Source organism: Saccopteryx leptura, chromosome 1 (assembly GCF_036850995.1).
Source record: "Saccopteryx leptura isolate mSacLep1 chromosome 1, mSacLep1_pri_phased_curated, whole genome shotgun sequence".
Classification (NCBI taxonomy): domain Eukaryota; kingdom Metazoa; phylum Chordata; class Mammalia; order Chiroptera; family Emballonuridae; genus Saccopteryx; species Saccopteryx leptura.
Genome location: NC_089503.1, coordinates 291,096,759 through 291,118,066, shown reverse-complemented (window position 1 = coordinate 291,118,066; position 21,308 = coordinate 291,096,759). Strand labels below are relative to the sequence as shown.

Below are 21,308 nucleotides of genomic sequence, written 5' to 3'. Positions count from 1 at the left end.
TATGTGAGAGGAGGGGAGATAGAGAAACAGACTCTTGCATGCACCCTGCGGGATCCACCCAGCAACCCTCATCTGGGGCCAATGCTCTGCCCATCTGGGGTCCATGCTCACAACCAAGCTATTTTTAGCACCTGGGTCAGAGGCTCCACAGAGCCATCCTCAGTGCTTAGGACCAATGTGCTCAAATTAATTGAGCCATGGCTTTGGAGGGGAAGAGAGTAGGGGGAAGGAAGGATAAGTAGATGATTGCTTCTCTTGTGTGCCCTGACTGGGATCCTAACCCAGGACTCCACATGCTGGGTTGATGCTCTACCACTGAGCCAACTTGCCAGGGCAGACCACCCTTTTGATGTACCATTTGTGGAGCTAATCAAGTGGTACTCTGCTATGGTTTGAAACTGGCCACTGTGTGTTTTGTTTCTGAGACCTTTTGGGAAAGGTTCTGGTGCAAGCCAATGTCACATGCTGCTTGTGACTGGCCCAGGGTTACCTGTTAGAAATTACAAAGTGATCTACACTTAGTAGCTGCCTCTGGTGGAACTGGATGCATGTAGGAAGGTCCACATTGTGAATTGATGCTGGCTGCCACCAGTACTGGGCCTGGAGCAGGTCAGCAAAAGTCACAAGACATCTTGAAACCTACTGCTGTTTGCTTTACGGTCAGTTTCTGAAAAAGCCTGTGGCAGTATACAAGTTGGGAAGGGCAGGGGCTCTAAGGGTCACCAGGGTGGGGTGAGTGTTGTTTACTATGTTTTTTTTTATTAAGTGAGTGGTGGGGAGGCTGAGAGACTCCCGCATGTGCCCTGACTGGGATTCACCTGACAAGCCTGCTAGGGGATGATGTTCTGCGCATCTGGGGCCTCTGCTCTGTTGCTTGGCAACTGAGCTATTTCAGTGTCTGAGGTGAGGCCATGGAACCAACCTCAGCACTAGGGCCAACTTGCTTGTATCATTCAAGTCATGGCTACAGGAGGGGAACAGAGAAAGAGACAGAAAGAGAGAGAGAGAGAATGGGGAGGGGTGAAGTTGCTTCTCCTGTGTGCCCTGACCAGGAATTGAACCCAGGACACTCATACTCTGGGCTGATGCTCTACTGCTGAGAAAACTGGCTAGAACCTGTTTACTATGTTAATCTAGATTTAGATTTGGCACCAGTGCTAAGCCTGAGGCCACTCATCAAAAGTCACAGTGAACACTGAGGTCAGCAACCACCTGCCTAGGGCGTATGGGCCTTTGCTGTGGGTTGAAGTCTTAGAAAGTCATGAAGGTAGAACGAGTGGAGTTCACCAGGCTCATGCAAATCAGATTTGGCCATGCTGAGGGAGAGATCGACACAGGAAGGTTGGTGTCTACCTGCCTGCTGCATTAGAGGAAGTTCAACACAACAACATGACGGCCATCCCTCCAGCCCCCCCGCTGATGCCACACAGTTTAGTTTCTCCCTGTATGTCTCTGACGACTTCGAGCCACTACCCCTCTGTAGGAGCCCAAGGTTAGTGCCTGTGAGTATGAATCTGTGTGCGGGTGCTTTAAGTGAATGTCTGGGTATTTAACAGCCTTTCATCTCACCTGGATAGATGGAATCACAGCTGATTTTCAGTTAGTGTTTTTTGGATTCTCTTCTTGGTATTGGTGACACAAACCAGGGAGCCAAGCATGGGATTGGGACCTTTTGCTTCTCAGGGGGGGAACCTGTGCAGCTGAGATACCCCTTCCAGTTCTCAGCTGGCAAAGTGGGTGTGGGGCCAGCCCATTTGACATCTTTGTCTCTCTTGCCAGTCTTGACATGGCTTTTTCTTTATATCCTTAGTTACAAACTTCTGCTCAGCTAGTCATCAGACAGTTCTCCAGGTTGATTGTTCCATAATTTACTTCTAATTTCAAAATGGACATGGGAGGAGGTGAGCACAGCATTTACCTAGTTGGCCATTTTTACCAAAACCCTTTCACAATAGATTTCCACTTTCTCCTTTTAAAATACAGTTTATAATTACAAAAAATTTTGGTAATGAATATTAAAAAAGTGATCAATTCTATTGTTAGAGGTATTAATATTTTGGAATGCAAAACACATTTTATTATTTTTTATGATTAGCGTTTTGCAGTTTTTAGAAATTCCTCAGTAATTGTTATAAAACTGTTATTAAAACATAACTATATTTTCTCATATGATGATTTGTCTTTTTCTTATTTTTTTAAGCTTTTTCACTGATACTGTTTTTATTTCCAGTGGGGATTTCCATATCATTGAAAAGGCACTTCCTGCTTTTCCACGTTTACTAATATATGAACTGAAATTGTTTCAAGTTCACTGGATTTTTATTTTAAAATGGTTAATTTATGTAATGCAAATTTCACTTTAATAAAAAAAAATGTCAACCAAACAAACTTTGTCTTTCAAATTATGTGCTGTGTGAAGCTTACCAGATGGGGGCGCAGTGGATAGAACTTTGGACTGGGATGTGGGGCAGCCAGCTTGAGCTGGCTTGAGCAGGGACTCACCAGCTTGAGTGCAGGGTTGCTGGCTTGAGCATGGGATCATAGAATGACTCCATGGTTGCTGGCTTGAGCCCAAGGTCGCTGGCTTGAGCAAGAGGTCACTTGGTCTGCTGTAGCCCCCTGGGGTCAAGGCACATATGAGAAAGCAATCAAAGAGCAACTAAGGTGCTGCAAGAATTAATGTGTCTCATCTCGCTCCCTTTCTGTGTGTTTGTCCCAATCTGTTCCTCTCTCGGTCACTCTCTCTGTCAAAATAGTCAAATAAACAAAACCAAATTATGTGCTTTGTGTATTAAACTCTATCACAATTTGCCCTGTGTCCTCAATATAATGATTAATTTGATAGAGGGAAGAGCTAGTGGAGTAAATTGTTTTGTGTTAAAGAGTAAATTTAAAATCTTTTTTTTTTTTTTTAATATAATTTTATTTTTTTAATGGGGTGACATCAATAAATCAGGATACATATATTCAAAGATAACAAGTCCAGGTTATCTTGTCGTTCAATTATGTTGCATACCCACCACCCAAAGTCAGATTGTCCTCTGTCACCTTCTATCTTGTTTTCTTTGTGCCCCTCCCCACCCCCTATCCCTCTCCCATTCCCCCCTCCCCCCCGTAACCACCACACTCTTATAAATGTCTCTTAGTTTCACTATTATGTCCCACCTACGTATGGAATAATACAGTTCCTGTTTTTTTCTGATTTACTTATTTCGCTTCGTATCATGTTATCAAGATCCCACCATTTTGCTGTAAATGTTCCGATGTCATCATTTCTTATGGCTGAGTAGTATTCCATAGTGTATATGTGCCACATCTTCTTTATCCAGTCATCTATTGATGGGCTTTTTGGTTGTTTCCATGTCCTGGCCACTGTGAACAATGCTGCAATAAACATGGGGCTGCATGTGTCTTTACGTATCAATGTTTCTGAGTTTTTGGGATATATACCCAGTAGAGGGATTGCTGGGTCATAAGGTAGTTCTATTTTCAGTTTTTTGAGGAACCACCATACTTTCTTCCATAGTGGTTGTACTACTTTACATTCCCACCAACAGTGTATGAGGGTTCCTTTTTCTCCACAGCCTCTCCAACAAGTAAATTTAAAATCTTAAATAATTAAAATCTAAGAGAAGATAAAGATTATTGGTGAATTCACAGTAGTTTTTTTTTTTTTTAATGTATAAACCTGTATTGTCACTCTTTGAAAAAAAATGAAGCAAAGGGAATGATAATTTAGGTTGAGTTAAATTAAGACACAGGTGTATTTTGAAGAGATGCCATGTATTTTTATTTTGTTTGTTTTGGTTAGTTTTTCTTGAGTCCCCAGGATGTAGTGGATTATTTGAAAGAATCATAATCTAGGGAAATAATTCTGGATGCTGAATGTTCAGTTGTACTTATCTAGAACAGACAAGCTGGGTGACAATAACTTACAAGAACGTGAATATGACACAGTGATAGTGTAAAGGAAGATTGCTCTAGTTTGTCCATGGCATATATAGCTGATGTATTAATACATGTTCATACCACAACTTACATGGAAATGCACATGAGAATGCACAGAAATCATTTATACTTTTTTTTTTTTTACTTTTTTTTTTTTTTTTCCATTTTTCTGAAGCTGGAAACAGGGAGAGACAGTCAGACAGACTCCCGCATGTGCCCGACCGGGATCCACCCGGCACGCCCACCAGGGGCGATGCTCTGCCCACCAGGGGGCGATGCTCTGCCCATCCGGGGTGTCGCCATGTTGCGACCAGAGCCACTCTAGCGCCTGAGGCAGAGGCCACAGAGCCATCCCCAGCGCCCAGGCCATCTTTGCTCCAATGGAGCCTTGGCTGCGGGAGGGGAAGAGAGAGACAGAGAGGAAAGCACGGCGGAGGGGTGGAGAAGGAAATGGGCGCTTCTCCTGTGTGCCCTGGCCGGGAATCGAACCCAGGTCCTCCTCACGCTAGGCCGACGCTCTACCGCTGAGCCAACCGGCCAGGGCTCATTTATACTTTTATAAGAGACAGAAAGGGAAAAATACCTGCTAGCTGAACTAATGTCTAAAGGGTACATTCAAGATGAATAACGAGGAAACACCATCTTCCCTTGCCTGAGCTATTGAAGTAGTTTTTAAAATATTCTTCCAGCATTCACCTTGTCCTTTTATATTTTTTCAAACATAACAGAGTTATTCCATTAAATTTAATGTTTTTTAACCATGTCAGCCTTCTACTAAAATTCTCTATGATTTCCCATATACTTCAGAGTGAAAAAAATCAAAATAAAAAACAAAGATCTTTAAATTATCTATAAGATAATTTCTGTGGCTCATTTTACTCCTGAGCTAATAATCTACTTTTCTTCTCTTCACTCATTCCATTTAGGACACTGATTTCTTTTCATTTTTTTGCGACAGAGACAGAGAGAGACAGAGAGGAACAGACAGACAGGAAAGAAGAGAGATGAGAAACATCAAGTCTTCCTTGTGATGTCTTAGTTGTTCATTGATTGTTTTCTCATATGTTCCTTGATTGGAGGGCTATAGCAGAGTTAGTAGCCAGCGATCTTGGGCTCAAGCCAGTGACCTTGGGCTCAAGCCAGCGACCTTGAGCTTCAAACCAGTGAACTTTAGGCTCAAGCCAGTGACAATAGGGTCATGTCTATGACCCCATGATCAATCCAGTAACCCTACGCTGAAGCTGTTGAGTCTGTGCTCAAGCCAGGTAAGCCCATCCATGCTCAAGCCAGCGATCTTGGAGTTTCAAACCTGGTTCCTCTGTGTCCCAGTCTAACGCTCTATCCATTGCACCACCGCCTGGTCAGGCAAGACACTGATTTCTCTACTGTTTATCAACTATAGTTAGTAAGTTTTCACCTCTTAATTTTTGAACTCCTGTTCCCTTTATCAGACTGACTCTTATCTCAGAAATTTGCAGAGCCTACCCTTTCACCTTATTTTAGTTTGCAAAATTATATGATTTTTTAAAATGTGGTCGACTCTCTTTTATTTAAAATTAGCAACCTTTCTTCCTGTACACTCTTTTTATTTTTTTTTAAAATTATTATTTAATGAGAGGACAGGAAGCAGAGACAAACTCACATGCACCTTCACCAGTATCCACCTAGCAAATCCGCTAGGGGGTGATGCTCTGCCCATCTGGGGCCCTTGCTTCCTTGCAACTGGAGCCATTTTTTAGTGCCTGAGATGGAGGCCATGGAGCCATCCTCAGTGCCCGGGCCAACTAGCTCTAATAGAACCATGGCTGCAGAAGAGAGGAGAAAAGAGAGAGAGAGGTGAGAGTGGGAGGGGTGGAGGAGCAGATGGTCACTTCTCCTGTGTACCCTGACTGGGAATCAAACCTGGGACATCCACATGCTGGGCTGATGCTCTACCACTGAGCCAACTGCCCAGGGCCAAATTTCTGTACACTCTTAATCTCCTTTATCTTCCATATATTTTCATAACTCTTAGCATAGTCTAATAAGCTCTATTATTTACTAATCACCTTTCTTGTGTATTATCTATTTTCCTCATAGGATGTAAGCTGTAAAGGGATAGAGAGTTTTATTTTATAGTATGTCTCAGAGAATAGTACTTGCAATAATGTAGGTTATCAAAACATAGTTTTGTCATTGGTGAATAAATTATTTTTTAAGACAAGTAGTAAAATGTTAATATAGGTTGTTTGGCAAAAATGGTCAAAGATCTACATGAATCCCTGAAATTTAGGAAATAACTCTAATTGCTATTTCATTAGAAGTACAATTATCAGCACCTCTTAAATATAGTTTTTAAGTCCTACTTTTTTTATTTCTAATATTCTAGAATGACCCAATAAATAAGACATATTTTGAGATACAAGATGAATCCAAATATGTAATTCCTGATCCATCTCTCATAGGGGCTGGTTACCCTAACCCAAGTATCTTCTACACACCTTTATATTTAGTATGCTTGCTTTAGCCAAGTTATTGTCCCAAATGTAAATAAGTATTAATAAAATAATATAATGTTATTACTCTGATTTGGGAAGAATTTTTGGACATTATCTAAAACAAACTTCTCATTTCCTTCTCAGATTAAGAAATTTAGGCACGAATTGTTAGTTAGCTTCCTAAGGTCACAGGTAGTTAGTAATAATTCTCACAGTCTTTATGTCCAGTACAATGTGTTTATGATCATGATGTACCAAATGTGCTATAAAATGTTAAATTGAGTCCACATACTGAAAGAGGAAAGACTTTTGAATTAACAACTAGAAAGTGCTGTTAAAGCTAATTCTGTCACTAACCAGTTATGTGACTTGAGAGCAATTTCTCACCTAGCCACCTAGCCAGACTCCAATCCCCCTTTTTGTAAAATGAGAGTGTAGAATCAAGTAGATATCTTCAAAAGGGCTCTTTTGTACTGACATTCTAAGTATATGATGCTTTATTCTACCGTCTTTGAGAAAGGAAGAGGCTGGTTCTAAAGTCTCTTCTGTTTTCTCAAAGGCACAGAAAGGTTCAACTTCATCTCAGTGACTCAGTGAGCTCCTGATGGGTTAGAAAGTAGGTAGTGTATCTGACCGACACATTATTGGTTTTCAGAGTCTGAAGGAAGTCCTCTACGATTGTGAGATCTTTGCTTTCTTTACATAGTTAAACAGGAAATCCAAACAGATTAGCAAGAAAGATCTGAGAAGCACAACCCCTCGGTAATTGTTCTGACAGAGACCGCCCAAATAGAAAGTACATGCTATTTCCCCTCTGCCTGACCAATTTGGCATTCTCCAAGTTTACAGGAGAGGGGTTGGGCCTCTCCAGGCAGGAACTGGAGTCAGAGGCTTCCCTGCTACTTGCTGGGAGAGAAGAACACTAGGAATGCCTTTCGGTGCCTCGGCTCCTGAGCTGTCTCACAGAAGGCAGACAGCTCGGGGTAATCCAACTACAGCTCCGTCTCACTTCTGCAGGAATTCCAATGAAGGCCAAGAACAGCAGCACAGGGAGCATGCTGGATTCTGATTGGGACACCACCCTAAGCCTGCATTCTCGAGCCTCTACTACATCCTACCGTCCAGAGCGTGGGCACACAGGTACTTTGTCTCCTGGAGTCCAAATTAGCCAGACCGTTGAGAAATACATGAGATAAGCCACCTCTCTGAGGAATGTACAAAACAGAGGACAGGCAGATGAATGGTTTCATGATTTACAGTCATGTGAGCTGCTCACTCTCCACCACTTGTGGCCTCCTCCTTTATGAACATCTGAAATATTCAACTCAGTTTATACGCAGATGTTTGTTTTTCTAAAATACTCTTGCTGGCAGAGAGCTTTTCAGATGAGGGTGTGTTGATTTTTACCAATTAGGGATAACACACAAAGGTGAGAGTGTATGTACGAGGAAAGCAATTCCCTCCTACTTCCCGCCATCCCGTGAAGGCCAGATTCAACGCTGTTTACCTACCATCTGTGACCTGGTCTGGAAATGAGGATTTAAAAGGCTACGTTTTTGTTAGTTTTGAATTTATGGCTTCGGAGGGAGGTTTCCAAGAAGACCCATCATATCTGGTCTTCTATTATAATGGTTCTGCATTGTGAAGGTGTGAGGCCTTGGGAGAGGCAGACCAATGTCAGCTGTTTGGTTTATCTCTGTGACATGAGGGAGAGATGAAAGTAAATGCCCCCTAAGGTCGCTTCAGCTCTGATGCTCAGTGACTTAATGATTTGACTTGTGGTCTCAAGTGCAATTACATCCCCTCCCTGCTCTCTTTGTCCTACTGAGTTCCAGACTATTATTGGGATGATTGAATTAAATTATGAAAACATTTAGTTTCCATCTTAAACCTCTATTTCCAAATAATTTACCCTGTGACATCTTAATAAAATATATACTTTTCAGTCCCTAGAAGACATAATTCATATATATTAGAGAAGGACCTTATATCCTGGGCAATCAGCCAATCTAAGGCAGAAATGTGTCACTAAGTTTAGTGACAAGGTTTAGTGACAAGGGTTCACACTGTAATACAGACAGGACTAGGTTCTAATAGCAGGTAAGCCACTTACTAACTATGTGGTATTAAATATGTCACTTAGGTATTCCAGAGCTTCAGTTTCTTCATTTACAAAACGCTGATGAAAAAAAAAATATATATGTAACCAATGTTACATAGAAGTAATAAAACCTCTCTTATAAGGTGGCTATGAGTACTAAGGCTGATAAGCTATGTATAGTCCTATGTGAATTTCTTTTCAATATTCCATTCCTTGAGAATTCCTAAGGTGTTCTGTTTAACACTTTTGTGTTAGTATGTATCAGAGAAATCTTCACCTAATGCCTATATCTTTTTTTTTTTTTTTTTGTATTTTTCTGAAGTTGGAAATGGGGAGGCAGTCAGACAGACTCCCGCATGCGCCCGACCGGGATCCACCCGGCATGCCCACCATGGGGCGATGCTCTGCCCACCTGGGGCATTGCTCTGTTGCAACCAGAGCCATTCTAGCGCCTGAGGCAGAGGCCGTAGAGCCATCCCCAGCGCCCAGGCCAACTTTGCTCCAATGGAGCCTTGGCTGTGGAAGGGGAAGAGAGAGACAGAGAGGAAGGAGAGGGGGAGGGGTGGAGAAGCAGATGGGCGCTTCTCCTGTGTGCCTTGGTTGGGAATTGAACCAGGGACTCCTGCATCCCAGGCCAATGCTCTACCACTGAGCCAACCGGCCAGGGCCTAATGCCTATATCTTAACATGTCTTATCTCTTTTGTGAATCTGGAGACACACTTTTCCTCTGTTCTCTTCCATTTCTCTTTATCTTTAGGTTTTATTCCATTCCCTTACTAAACCTTTCCATTCACTTTCTATTTATTGAATGACTCATGGATGTAGCTCTCCCCCCTGCCCCCCAAACTGTCCAGTAAGCCATGAAGGGATACTGGGGGATTTCCAGCCTCCTTGATATGAAACAAAGTGACAATTTAAGGATGCCAGTTATGCCAGTTTCTGTAGCCACTAGATACGTGCAATAAGATATGATATGTTTTTCTCCAACAAATCCTGTGAAGAGATGGCATTTAGAACTGTGTTTTTAAGTGGCTTGTATATAACTTAATTTTCCATCTTTGATGCGAGCCAGGAACTCTCACAAGGATTAGTGATCAGCATATTGAGAAACAGGGTGTACAGATCAGTTCAGCTGAGGTTGGAGGGTGGAGAGGGAAGTGGAGTGGGATAAAACATGAACTGAAACATCTGGCAACTGTTTTTGAAAGAAGTAGATATTGAAACAGTAGGAGTAGTGGTTACAAAGCAGTGTTTTCCAAGAAAACATCTAAACTAGTTCTTATCCTCTGTGTATGGTATCTTGTGATAATGCAAATATTTAGAGTAATGTCATATAAAACACTATGAAAGTCTAATTATTTCTTAGGAAAATAAGTCTCTCTGAAATACTTTTGCTGCAAATAACAACAACAACAAAACCAGTAAAAATAACTGAGATTTTTTTTGGGGGGGGGAGGGATAGTGCAGAGGATTCAAATTCAACATAATATTGTGGCACATTTACAACCAGAAAATGTTAGAATTAATGAAAATAAATTATATACATTTATTTTTTAGATTTTTACATTTTTCAATGTAAAATTATAGTGTACATTTAAAACAAAACAGCTAAACATTTAAAAAAAATAGAAAGAAAGAATATAAAGTAATATCCTCACACATTCTTTTTTTTTTTGTATTTTTCTGAAGCTGGAAACAAGGAGAGACAGTCAGACAGACTCCCGCATGCGCCCGACCGGGATTCACCCGGCATGCCCACCAGGAGCGAAAGCTCTGCCCACCAGGGGGCGATGCTCTGCCCCTCCGGGGCGTCGCTCTGCCGTGACCAGAGCCACTCTAGTGCCTGGGGCAGAGGCAAAGGAGCCATCCCCAGTGCCCGGGCCATCTTTGCTCCAATGGAGCCTTGGCTGCGGGAGGGGAAGAGAGAGACAGAGAGGAAGGGGGAGGGGTGGAGAAGCAAATGGGCGCTTCTCCTATGTGCCCTGGCCGGGAATCGAACCTGGGTCCCCCGCACGCCAGGCCGACGCTCTACCGCTGAGCCAACTGGCCAGGGCCTCACACATTCTTTCTACAAACTTTTGCTAAGGTCATGCTATCCCAAGCCTGACCCTAGAACACTGAGGATATAATGCCAAACATGATATACCTGTTTTATGAGGTAGCAGAGTCTACTACAGTTCTCAACTCAAGCAATAAGTCTGGTAAGTGCCATGATGAAGACATGCACATGGACAATGGAGAGCTTGGTCACTTCTGTCTGCTAGGGATAAAGGGGATCAGAAAGTTTTGAGAGAGAGAACACACAGTGAGTTGACTTGACAAGATGTTCCTCATGATACGGAAGCAGAAATGGGAAGGTTGAAGATGCTGGGGGCCCTGAAGGCAGACAGATACATGAGAGGAAAACCAAAGAGGTCTTCAGTAACTTTGTGTTTCAGAGAACTATAAGCAATATGTTACTGCCGTGGTGTAGATTTGGAGGGGGAAAACCTAACAAGAGGTAAAATCTGGAAAGTTAAGGATGACTTACTATGTCACACTGCTGTATTCTGATTCTATTTAGAAGGTAAAATGAATGAACTGAAGGATCTAAACAGGTAGTAACATCATTGCTTTTATATTTTTACAAGACAATCTAGGCTACAATGAGGAGGATTGACTGAAGGAGTATGAATCTGGATGAGCTAATACAGATTTTGCACTATTATAAGCACAGGATTAAAAGAACTTGAACTGAGGTAGTATGGGAACAAGGAGGAGGAATTGGATATGAAAGATATTGAGGAGGTAGAATTTAAAGAATTGATGACTGGTTACAAGTGGGAAGACAAGGAAAGGGAGAGCATAAGTTAACTAGGTTCAACTAGTTGTGTGGGAACAGTGAGAAACAAACATCTTGCCACACAATTAGCCAGATTAGGGACTCTTTAATTACCCGACTGTGCTGGTGGAGGCATAGAGACCTAAGTCATTCAAATCAATGAGGCCCGGAATTAGGTTTTATAGGTGGAATTACATACTGATTGAGGAATGGGGAGGAGAGAAAGCATAGCAGTAAAACAAAGCAGTGAACCTAGCCTTCTTACAATGTTTATCTATAGGGTTAATTCAGGGAGAAACATTCTGAGAGCACCTGCAACTTTGCAAAGCTGGCCCAAGGCCACAGTCTGGGAAAACAACCTCAAGGCCAGGAATAGGGAGTCTTTTCAGAAAAAGCAAGTTCTGCTAAAAGCATCTTTGTTTTAGAGAAAATAAGTTTTGCCAAAAATTATTCATGCTAAGAGCCTTTCTTTTCCACACTTCATCATCTGATATTATCTAGATGGTGCTGTCATTAGTTAAGATGGAAACTATAGGAAGAATAAGAAAGATGTTGAACTTTGTTTGAGTTTGAGATGCTATAAGAGAAGGGACATACATGCCTTTGGTGTTGCCCCAAACACTTGTGTATACAGTCGTGGATTGGAGTTAAGGATTCTGAGCTACATATTTATGTAAAAATTGTCGACATTTGGGTAAGAATTAAACTTTCTGAGAATGAGTGATATCACTGAGGATGGGAATGTAAAATGAAAAGACAAAATAGAAAAAAAGAAGAGTGCCAATGAGAGCATTTTAGGGAACACAAGAGTGAGAGGCAGTGCGAGCAAAAAATTTCAATTAAGAGCTACTGAAAGACTGAATAGTGGACAGTGGGCCAGGAGAGAGAGTCATCTAGGAAGCCAGGAGACTTCAAAAAAATGGAAAATTTAATAGTAATGAATATTGAGCTTTAAAAATAACAAATGCTGTGGAGAGGTCAAGTAAGAAGAATGTTAAAAATAATCTACTGTTTTAACAATAAGAAGGAAAATAGATTCTTGGTTATTTTTAATAGCATGGGTTCGAAAGCAACTCATAGTTAAGTAGGAAAATAAATAATTTGTAATTTTCTCTCTTTTTCTTCTCTTTTTTTGAGGACCCTAGCTCAGTGGTCAGCAAACTCATTAGTCAACAAAGCCAAATATCAATAGTACAACGATTGAAATTTCTTTTGAGAGCCAAATTTTTAAAGCTCAAACTATATAGGTAGGTACATCCCTTATCGAGGTAGCGCCCGCACATGGTATTTTGTGGAAGAGCCACACTCAAGAGGCTAAAAAACTGCATGTGGCTCACGAACCGCAGTTTGTTTACCAGGGCCCTAACTATAAAGACAAAAGATAAAGTGTTAAGGCTGTGAGGTATTGTGGGGCTCTGTGAATATTTTTAAATATTATTATTTAAGGATTATTTTATTTATTGATTTTATAAAAAGAAGAAGGGAGAGAGAAGCATTGATTTGTTGTTCTACTTATTTATGCATTCATTGGTTGATTCTTGTATGTGCTCTGACTAGGGATCGAACCTGTAACCTTGGTATATGGGGACAAAATTCTATTCAACTGAGCTACTCGGCCAGAATCTGAAATAACTTTTTACAAAAGAATATGAAACCTGTTGGACTTAAAGAAAAAACTGTATTGATAAATTCAAGTTTTATATTTCCTTACTCATATTAATTACAATATTTTCCAATTTTTCTTGGATTTTTTTAAAAATTAATTTTCATGGGGTGACATTGATAAATCAGGGTACATATGTTCAGAGAAAACATCTCTAGGTTATTTTGACATTTGATTATGCTGCATTCCCATCACCCAAAGTCCAATTGTCTTCTGTCACCTTCTAACTGGTTTTCTTCGTGCCCCTCGCCTCCTCCAACCCCCTCCCACTCCTCCCCCCCACCCTGTAACCCCCACACTCTTGTCCATGTCTCTGGGTCTCATTTTTATGTCCCACCTATGTATGAAATCATATAGTTCTTAGTTTATTCTGATTTACTTATTTCGTTCAGTATAATGTTATCAAGCTCCATCCATGTTATTGTAAATGATCCAATGTCATCATTTCTTATGGCTGAGTAGTATTCCATAGTATATATGTACCAAAGCTTTTTAATCCACTCATCCACTGATGGACACTTGGGCTGTTTCCAGATCTTTGCCACTGTGAACAATGCTGCTATAAACATGGGGGTGCAATTCTTCTTTTCAAGCAGTGCTATGGTGTTCTTGGAGTATATTCTTAAAAGTGGAATAGCTGGGTCAAAAGGCAGTTAGATTTTTAATGTTTTGAGGAATCTCCATACTGTTTTCTAAAGTGGCTGCACCAGTCTGCATTCCCATCAGCAGTGCAGGAGGGTTTCCTTTTCTCCACATCCTCGCCAGCACTTATTCTGTGTTGTTTTGTTGATGAGCACCATGCTGACTGGTGTGAGATGATATTTCATTGTGGTTTTAATTTGCATTTCTCTAATGATTAGTAATGTTGAGCATTTTTTCATATGCCTATTGGCCATCTGTATGTCCTCTTTGGAGAAGTGTCTATTTATTTTTTTATCCATTATTTGATTGGATTGTTTGTCTTCCTGGTATTGAGTTTTACAAGTTCTTTATAAATTTTGGTTATTAACCCCTTATCAGACATATTGTCAAATATATTCTCCCATTGTATAGTTTGTCTTTTTATTCTGTTCTTATTGTCTTTAGCTGTGCAGAAGCTTTTTAGTTTGATATAGTTCCATTTGTTTATCCTGTCTTTTATTTCACTTGCCTGTGTAGATAAATCGGCAAATATATTGCTGCGAGAGATGTCAGAGAGCTTACTGACTATGTTTTCTTCTAAGATGCTTATGGTTTTATGGCTTACATTTAAGTCTTTTATTCATTTTGAGTTTATTTTTCTGAATGGTGTAAGTTGGTGGTCCAGTTTCATTTTTTTGCAAGTAGCTGTCCAATTTCCCCAACACCATTTTTTGAAGAGGCTATCTTTACTCCAATGTATGCTCTTACCTCCTTTGTCAAATATCAGTTGTCCATAAAGGTGTGGGTTTATTTCTGGGTTCTCAGTTCTGTTCCATTGATCTATATGCCTTTTCTTATGCCAGTACCAGGCTGTTTTGAGTACAATGGCCTTGTAGTATAACTTGATATCTGGAAGTGTGATATCTCCCACTTTATTCTTCCTTTTCAAGATTGCTGAGGCTATTCGTGTTCTCTTTTGGTTCCATATAAATTTTTGGAATATGTATTCTATATCTTTGAAGTAAGTCATTGGTATTTTAATTGGCATTGCATTGAATTTATAAATTGCTTTGGGTAATATAGACATTTTAATAATGTTTATTCTTCCTAACCATGAGCACAGTATATGCTTCCACTTGTTGTGTCTTCCTTGATTTCTTTTATCGATGTTGTATAATTTTCCGAGTACAAGTCTTTAATCTCCCTGGTTAACTTTATTCCTAGGTACTTTATTTTTTTGGTTGCAATGGTGAAGGGGATTGCTTCCTTAATTTCTCTTTCTGACAGTTTATTGTTAGTATATAAAAATGCCTCTGATTTCTGAGTATTGATTTTATATCCTGCCACCTTGCTGAATTCATTTATCAGGTCCAGTAGTTTTTTGACTGAGACTTTAGGGTTTTCTATATACTGTATCCTATCATCTGCAAATAATGGTAGGTTTACTTCTTCTTTTCCAATTTGGATGCCTTTTATTTCTTCTTCTTCTCTGATTGCTATAGCTAGGACTTCCAGAACTATGTTGAATAAGAGCAGTAAAAGGGGGCACCCCTACCTTGTTCCTGATGTTAAGGGGATTGCTTTTATTTTTTGCCCATTGGGTATGATGTTGGTTTGTCATAGATGGCCTTTGTGATGTTGAGGTATGTTCCCTGTATTCCCACTTTGCTGAGAGTTTTGATCATGAATGGGTGCTGGATTTTATCAAATGCTTTCTCTGCATCTATTGAAATTATCATGTGGTTTTTCTCCTTCCTTTTGTTTATGTGATGAATCACATTAATTGATTTGGGAATATTGTACCAGCCTTGCCTCCCAAGAATAAATCCCACTTGATCATGATGTATGAATTTTTTTCATATATTGCTGGATCCAGTTTGCTAATATTTTATTGAGGATTTTAGCATCTAAATTCATCAGGGATTATGGCTTATAATTTTTTTCATTGTCTTTGCCTGGTTTTGGAATCAGAATTATACTCACCTTATAAAAGGAGCTTGGAAGTCTTTCTTTTGAATTTTTTGAAATAGCTTGAGAAGGATAGGAGTTAGTTCTTCTTTGAATATTTGGTAGAATTTACTTGTGAAGCCATCAGGCCCAGGACTTTTCTTTTTTGGGAGTTTTTTGATAACTGTTTCAATCTCATTTGTTGTAATTGGTCTGTTTAGGTTTTCTGATTCTTCCAGATTAATTTTTGGAAGATTATATGTTTCAAGGAATTTGTCCATTTCATCTAGGTTGTCTAGTTTTTTGGCGTACAGTTCTTCATAGTATTTTCTTACAATATTTGTATTTCTGTTGTGCCAGTTGTTATTTCTCCACTCTCATTTCTAATTTTATTTATTTGAGTCCTCTCTCTTTTTTTCTTGGTGAGTCTGATTAAAGATTCATCGATCTTGTTTACCTTTTCAAAGAACCAGCTCCTGGTTTCATTGATCCTCTGTATTGTTTCTTTGGCTCTATGTTATTTATTTCTGCTCTGATCTTTATAATTTCCTTCCTTCTACTACCTCTGGGCTTTAGTTGCTGTTCTTCTTCTAGTTCTTTTAGATGTAGGGTCAAGTTGTTTATTTGAGCTTTTTCTAGCTTCCTGAGGTATGCTTGTAATACTATGAACTTCCCTCTCAGGACCGCTTTTGCTGTATCCCATAAATTTTGAGTTGATACTCCTTATCGTTCTTTTCTAGGAACTTGTTTATTTCTTTTTTGATCTCATTGTTAACCCATTTGTTATTTAATAACATGCTATTTAGTTTCCAAGTGTTTGAGTATTTTTCATTTTTTCTATTGTGGTTGATTTCTAGTTTCATGCCATTGTGATCAGAGAAAGTGCTCAATATGATTTCAATCTTCTTAAATTTGTTGAGACCGCTTTTGTGCCCTAACATGTTGTCTATCCTACAGAATGTACCATGAGCACTTGAGAAGAATGTATATTCTGCTGCTTTAGGGTCAAAGGTTCTGAAGATATCTATTAAATCGAGTTGATCTAGTATGTCTTTTAAGTCTGCTGTTTCTTTGTTAATTTTCTTTCTTGAGGATATATCTAGTGATGTTAGTGGGGTATTGAAATCCCCCACTATTATAGTATTGCTGTTGATTTTGCCCTTTAAATCCATCAAAGTCTGCTTTATATATTTAGGTGTTCCTATATTAGGTGCGTAGATATTTATAACGGTTATATCTTCCTGTTGGGTTGCTGCCTTTATCATTATGTAGTGATCTTCTTTATCTTTTAGTACAGCCTTTCTTTTAAAGTCCATTTTGTCTGATATAAGTATTGCTACCCCAGCTTTTTTTTCATTTCCAATTGCTTGAAATATTTTTTTCTATTCTTTTATCTTCAGTCTATGTGCATCTTTTGTCTTAAGGTGTGTCTCTTGTAGACAGCATATGTATGGGTCCTGTTTTCTTATCCATGCAGTTACCCTGTACAGATCTTTTGATCAGATCATTTAATCCATTTACATTTAAGGTTATTATTGATATGTAATTGTTTATTGCCATTTTATTCTTTAAAACTGTATTCCTCTTTTGCTATATACTTTTTCTCTCTTGATCTGTTTACAACAGGCCCCTTAGCATTTCTTGCAGCCTTGGTTTGGTTGTAGTGAATTCCTTGAGTTTTTTTTTTGGTCTGGAAAGCTTTTTATTTCTCCTTCAATTTTAAACAATAGCCTTGCTGGATAAAGTAGTCTTGGTTGTAGGCTCTTGTTCTGCATTACTTTGAATATTTCTTGCCATTCCCTTCTGGCCTCAAGTGTTTCTGTTGAGAAGTCAGAAGTATCCTTATGGGGGCTCCTTTGTAGGTGATAGTCTTTTTTAGTCTAGCAGCTTTTAATATTTTCTCTTTATCACTTAGTTTTGGTATTTTAATTATGATGTGTCTTCGTATAGATTTCTTTGTGTTTCTCTTTAATGGAGTTCTCTGTGGCTTTTGAACTTGTGAGACATTTTCCTGCCTTAATTTAGGGAAGTTTTCAGCTATGATATGACTGAAGAAAGTGTATCCCTTGTTCTTTCTCTTCTTCAGGAACCCCTATGATAAAGATGTTATTTCTCTTCATGTTGTCACAGAGCTCTCTTACAGTTTCCTCAGACTGTTTGAGTCTCCTTTCTTTTTTCTGCTCTGCTTTCATGCCTTTATTTATCTTGTCTTCTAACTTGCTGATTTGATTCTCAGCTTCATCCATCCTGCTTTTAATTCCTTCCATTGTGTTCTTCATTTCTGATATTGTATTTGTCATTTCTGAATGATTCTTTTTTATTATTTCAATATCCTTTTTTATATTTGCTATCTCTTTATTTAGGTGTTTGTAATGACCATCTATTGTTCTAATATCTTTGAGCATCCTAACAATCGTTATTTTAAACTCTGCATATGGTAATTTGGTTATATCTGACTCATTTAGGTCCTTTTCTGGGGATTTCTCTTGATTCATTTGTGTTGCATTTCTCTGCCTTATTATTGTGTCTATGTAAAAGAAGGTTTTGGCCACTGAAGTCCACTGGGTATGGCCTCTGTGTTTCCTAGATGTGGTCTGTCTGTAGGCCCGTCCACCTTCTCTGTTGTTGCTGCCTAGGGTGTTCAGATATGGGCTTTGCCGGTGCCTGCCCACTGGGGTTGTTGCTGTGGTTTCTGCCTCTCCTTCACAGGAGTGGCTGTGATCATGTGCTTGGGTGTACAATCCTTGGTGGCCTTGGCTTTCGCCCCGCCCCTGCGGGTGGCGTTAAGCTTGGCCCTGAGGGCAGAGGTGAGCACCTTTGCTCAGCTGCGGGTCTCCATCTGATTCTAGCCCTCGTCCCACCCTTGCAGGAGAAGCCCACTTGTGGGATGACCTTTTCTTGGATTTTTAGTTTTATTTTGTCAACTATAACATAAATCCTTCACTGAAAAGTTATAACATAAATCACACCTTAATCAATTCAATAAATCTTTAATGAAGACCTACTACATATCAAGCTATATGGTAGACAGTGGGGATACCTTGTTTTTAAATGCTTGGAGAAGCAGAAGGAATAATCTGACTCAATAATTATAAGAAAATGATATGTTGGAAGCCACAAAAGCAAATAACAATGAATAATTTACTGTGTTTATTCATGTGTGTATTTTTTTTTTTTTTGTATTTTTCTGAAGCTGGAAACGGGGAGAGACAGTCAGACAGACTCCCTATGCGCCCGACTGGGATCCACCGGGCACGCCCACCAGGGGGCGACGCTCTGCCCCCCAGGGGGCGATGCTCTGCCCATCCGGGGCATCACTATGTTGTGACCAGAGCCACTCTAGCGCCTGAGGCAGAGGCCACAGAGCCATCCCCAGTGTCCGGGCCATCTTTGCTCCAATGGAGCCTTGGCTGCAGGAGGGGAAGAGAGAGACAGAGAGGAAGGAGAGGGGGAGGGGTGGAGAAGCAGATGGGCGCCTCTCCTGTGTGCCCTGGCTGGGAATCGAACCCGGGACTTCTGCACACCAGGCCGACGCTCTACCACTGAGCCAACCAGCCAGGGCCATGTGTGTATTTTTGAACAAGGTGACATTTGATCTGGTCTGTAAGGTTGAGTCCAAGTTTTCCAGGTAGAGCAAGATGAAGCAACCAGTGGCTTTTCTGTTGTGAGGACTACTTGTGCAAAGATCAAAACAGAAAGTTAAGAAGCTAGCTTGGTGCAGTATATTAATAGAGAAAAATTAAGAATCACAAGAGTTCAGAGAGAAAAGATGAAGTGCTAGTTTTGAATTTGAATTTAGAGCTGGATAAGATGATTTTGAAAATTAGCAGCAGAGTGAAACAGAATGACAAGGTAAATGATTGGGATGAGGAATGGTTAGCCCTTGAAAGGCAGGGTGTATGAGGGAGTTTTGGGCAGATGAGGCAACATGTAGGATGGGATCCTATTATGCAGGGTTTTCTATAGCATGCTAAGAAATTCTGTTTCCTTAAGGAAGAGATCACCATATTTTTCACACCATAATATGCACTCCCCCCCCCCCCCCAAAGTGGAGGAAAAAATGCCCATGCATCCTATGGAGTGAAAAATATTGTATTTTATTAAATATTTTAACACGCCATTTGGTTCAGAATATTTTTTTTCTTATTTTCCTTCTTAAAACCTTAGGTGTGTCTTATGGTCATGTGCGTCTTATGGAGTGAAAAATACAGTAACTTTTTACTTTATAAAGTTCACTTTGGTGGTAGAGTGAAGAATGTATTATTTAAGGTGACTATTACTAAGATATTTCACAATATAAAAGTGAAATTTTACAAGTGGAAAAATCTTAGAGTCTTTTTATTTCTTATGGAAATGCCATCTAAGGAAAATATGAACATGAGATTTGTTGGGAAGATAATAAAATGATTTAAAACTTTCAGCTCTGGAATGAGAGTACTTAGATTGTACATCTGGCTCCATCACTTACTAGCTGTTCGACCTTAAGCAAATGAAGTAAGTTCTTAGTATTGCAGGCTTCTTATCCAAATAAAGGTTGAAAATAATGCCCTTTTAAATAATATTTGGGAGTCTCAATTGACCACAGCATATATAACACGCTCAGTAAGTGTTATTATTATCAGAAGCTGTGTGCTCTTGGGTAAGGTAACTAACCTTCTTAGAACTCAATTGCCTACCTGTAAACTGAGGATTACGATAATATCTACCATATAGCATGTTTGCAAAGGTAGATGAAATAATTTACATAAGGCATTTATCTCAGTAACTCAGGAGTATTAAAAATTGTCTTTAATAGTAATACTTATTTTCAGTAATAAAATTTCTTTATTTGAATATGAAGTTGACTTACTTAAATTTTACTCAAAAAATCTAATTGAATTTCTAGTTGCTGTAAATAGGAAATAATATAATTCTGGAATTAATGTATGTTTTTAGATTTATATGATTTTAAAATTATAGGAAAAATAATATCTATTTCCTTTTATTTTATTTAAAAAAATTTAAATTGATTTTAGAGAAGGAAAAGAGAGAGAGGGAGAGAGAGAGAGAGAGAGAGAGAGAGAGACAAAGAGAGAATCATTGATTTGTTGTTCTATAATACTTATTTGTGCATCCACTGGTTGATCTTGTATGTGCCCTGACCAGGTATGGACCTGGGGATTGAACCCACAACCTTGGTGTATCTAGGAAGCCAAGGGACTTCAAAATAATCCTCTAACCAATGGAATACCCAGCCAGAGCTCTTATTTGCCTTTAGAGAGAATGAAAACAGCAAATACTTGAAATAGACTCATAAGAGAAAGGAAACATGCATTCTTATGAACAGTGAAAAATTCTCTCAAACAACATGACCTCGAATACTCTCCAATGGAAAGCTTTACTATGTGCCACAAGCAAAGATTAATGAAATAAGAAATTATTAAAAAAATAATTCAACATGTAAAACTTCAAAAAGATACCCAAAGATCAGATGTGAGTTAGCAATAATGGAAAAATGTTAAAAGGTCAATGATGTAAAGGATGACATATGTGTTTTCTGAAATATTAAGTACCTTGCCACCAGGTTAGCCCTTATTTCTCTGAGTCCTGGTTCACAGAAAAGTGTACAAAGTGTGATGTTAGCATGATAATTTAATCCTGGCTCTGCCACTAGTTTGCAGTGTGGATTTAAGCAAATTGCTTAAATTCTCTTTGTCTCTTCCAGCTTTATGATCCTTTCCATTTTGAAG

At 39.3% G+C, this 21,308-nt stretch overlaps 1 protein-coding gene across 2 annotated transcripts in view; it reads left to right on the top strand.

Annotated features, from left to right (window-relative positions):
- Positions 1-7,283: 7,283 nt before the first annotated feature.
- The window catches only part of LOC136389396 (C-type lectin domain family 1 member A-like), a 38,003-nt gene continuing 23,978 nt past the window's right edge, over positions 7,284-21,308 (top strand). The window contains exon 1 of one of the 2 annotated variants that reach the window (XM_066361206.1): positions 7,284-7,565. In XM_066361206.1, coding sequence (XP_066217303.1) covers positions 7,451-7,565 — 115 coding nt within the window. In that variant the 5' untranslated portion in view covers positions 7,284-7,450. The remainder of the gene's footprint in view (positions 7,566-21,308) is intronic. The other variant, XM_066361207.1, reaches the window with a different exon arrangement.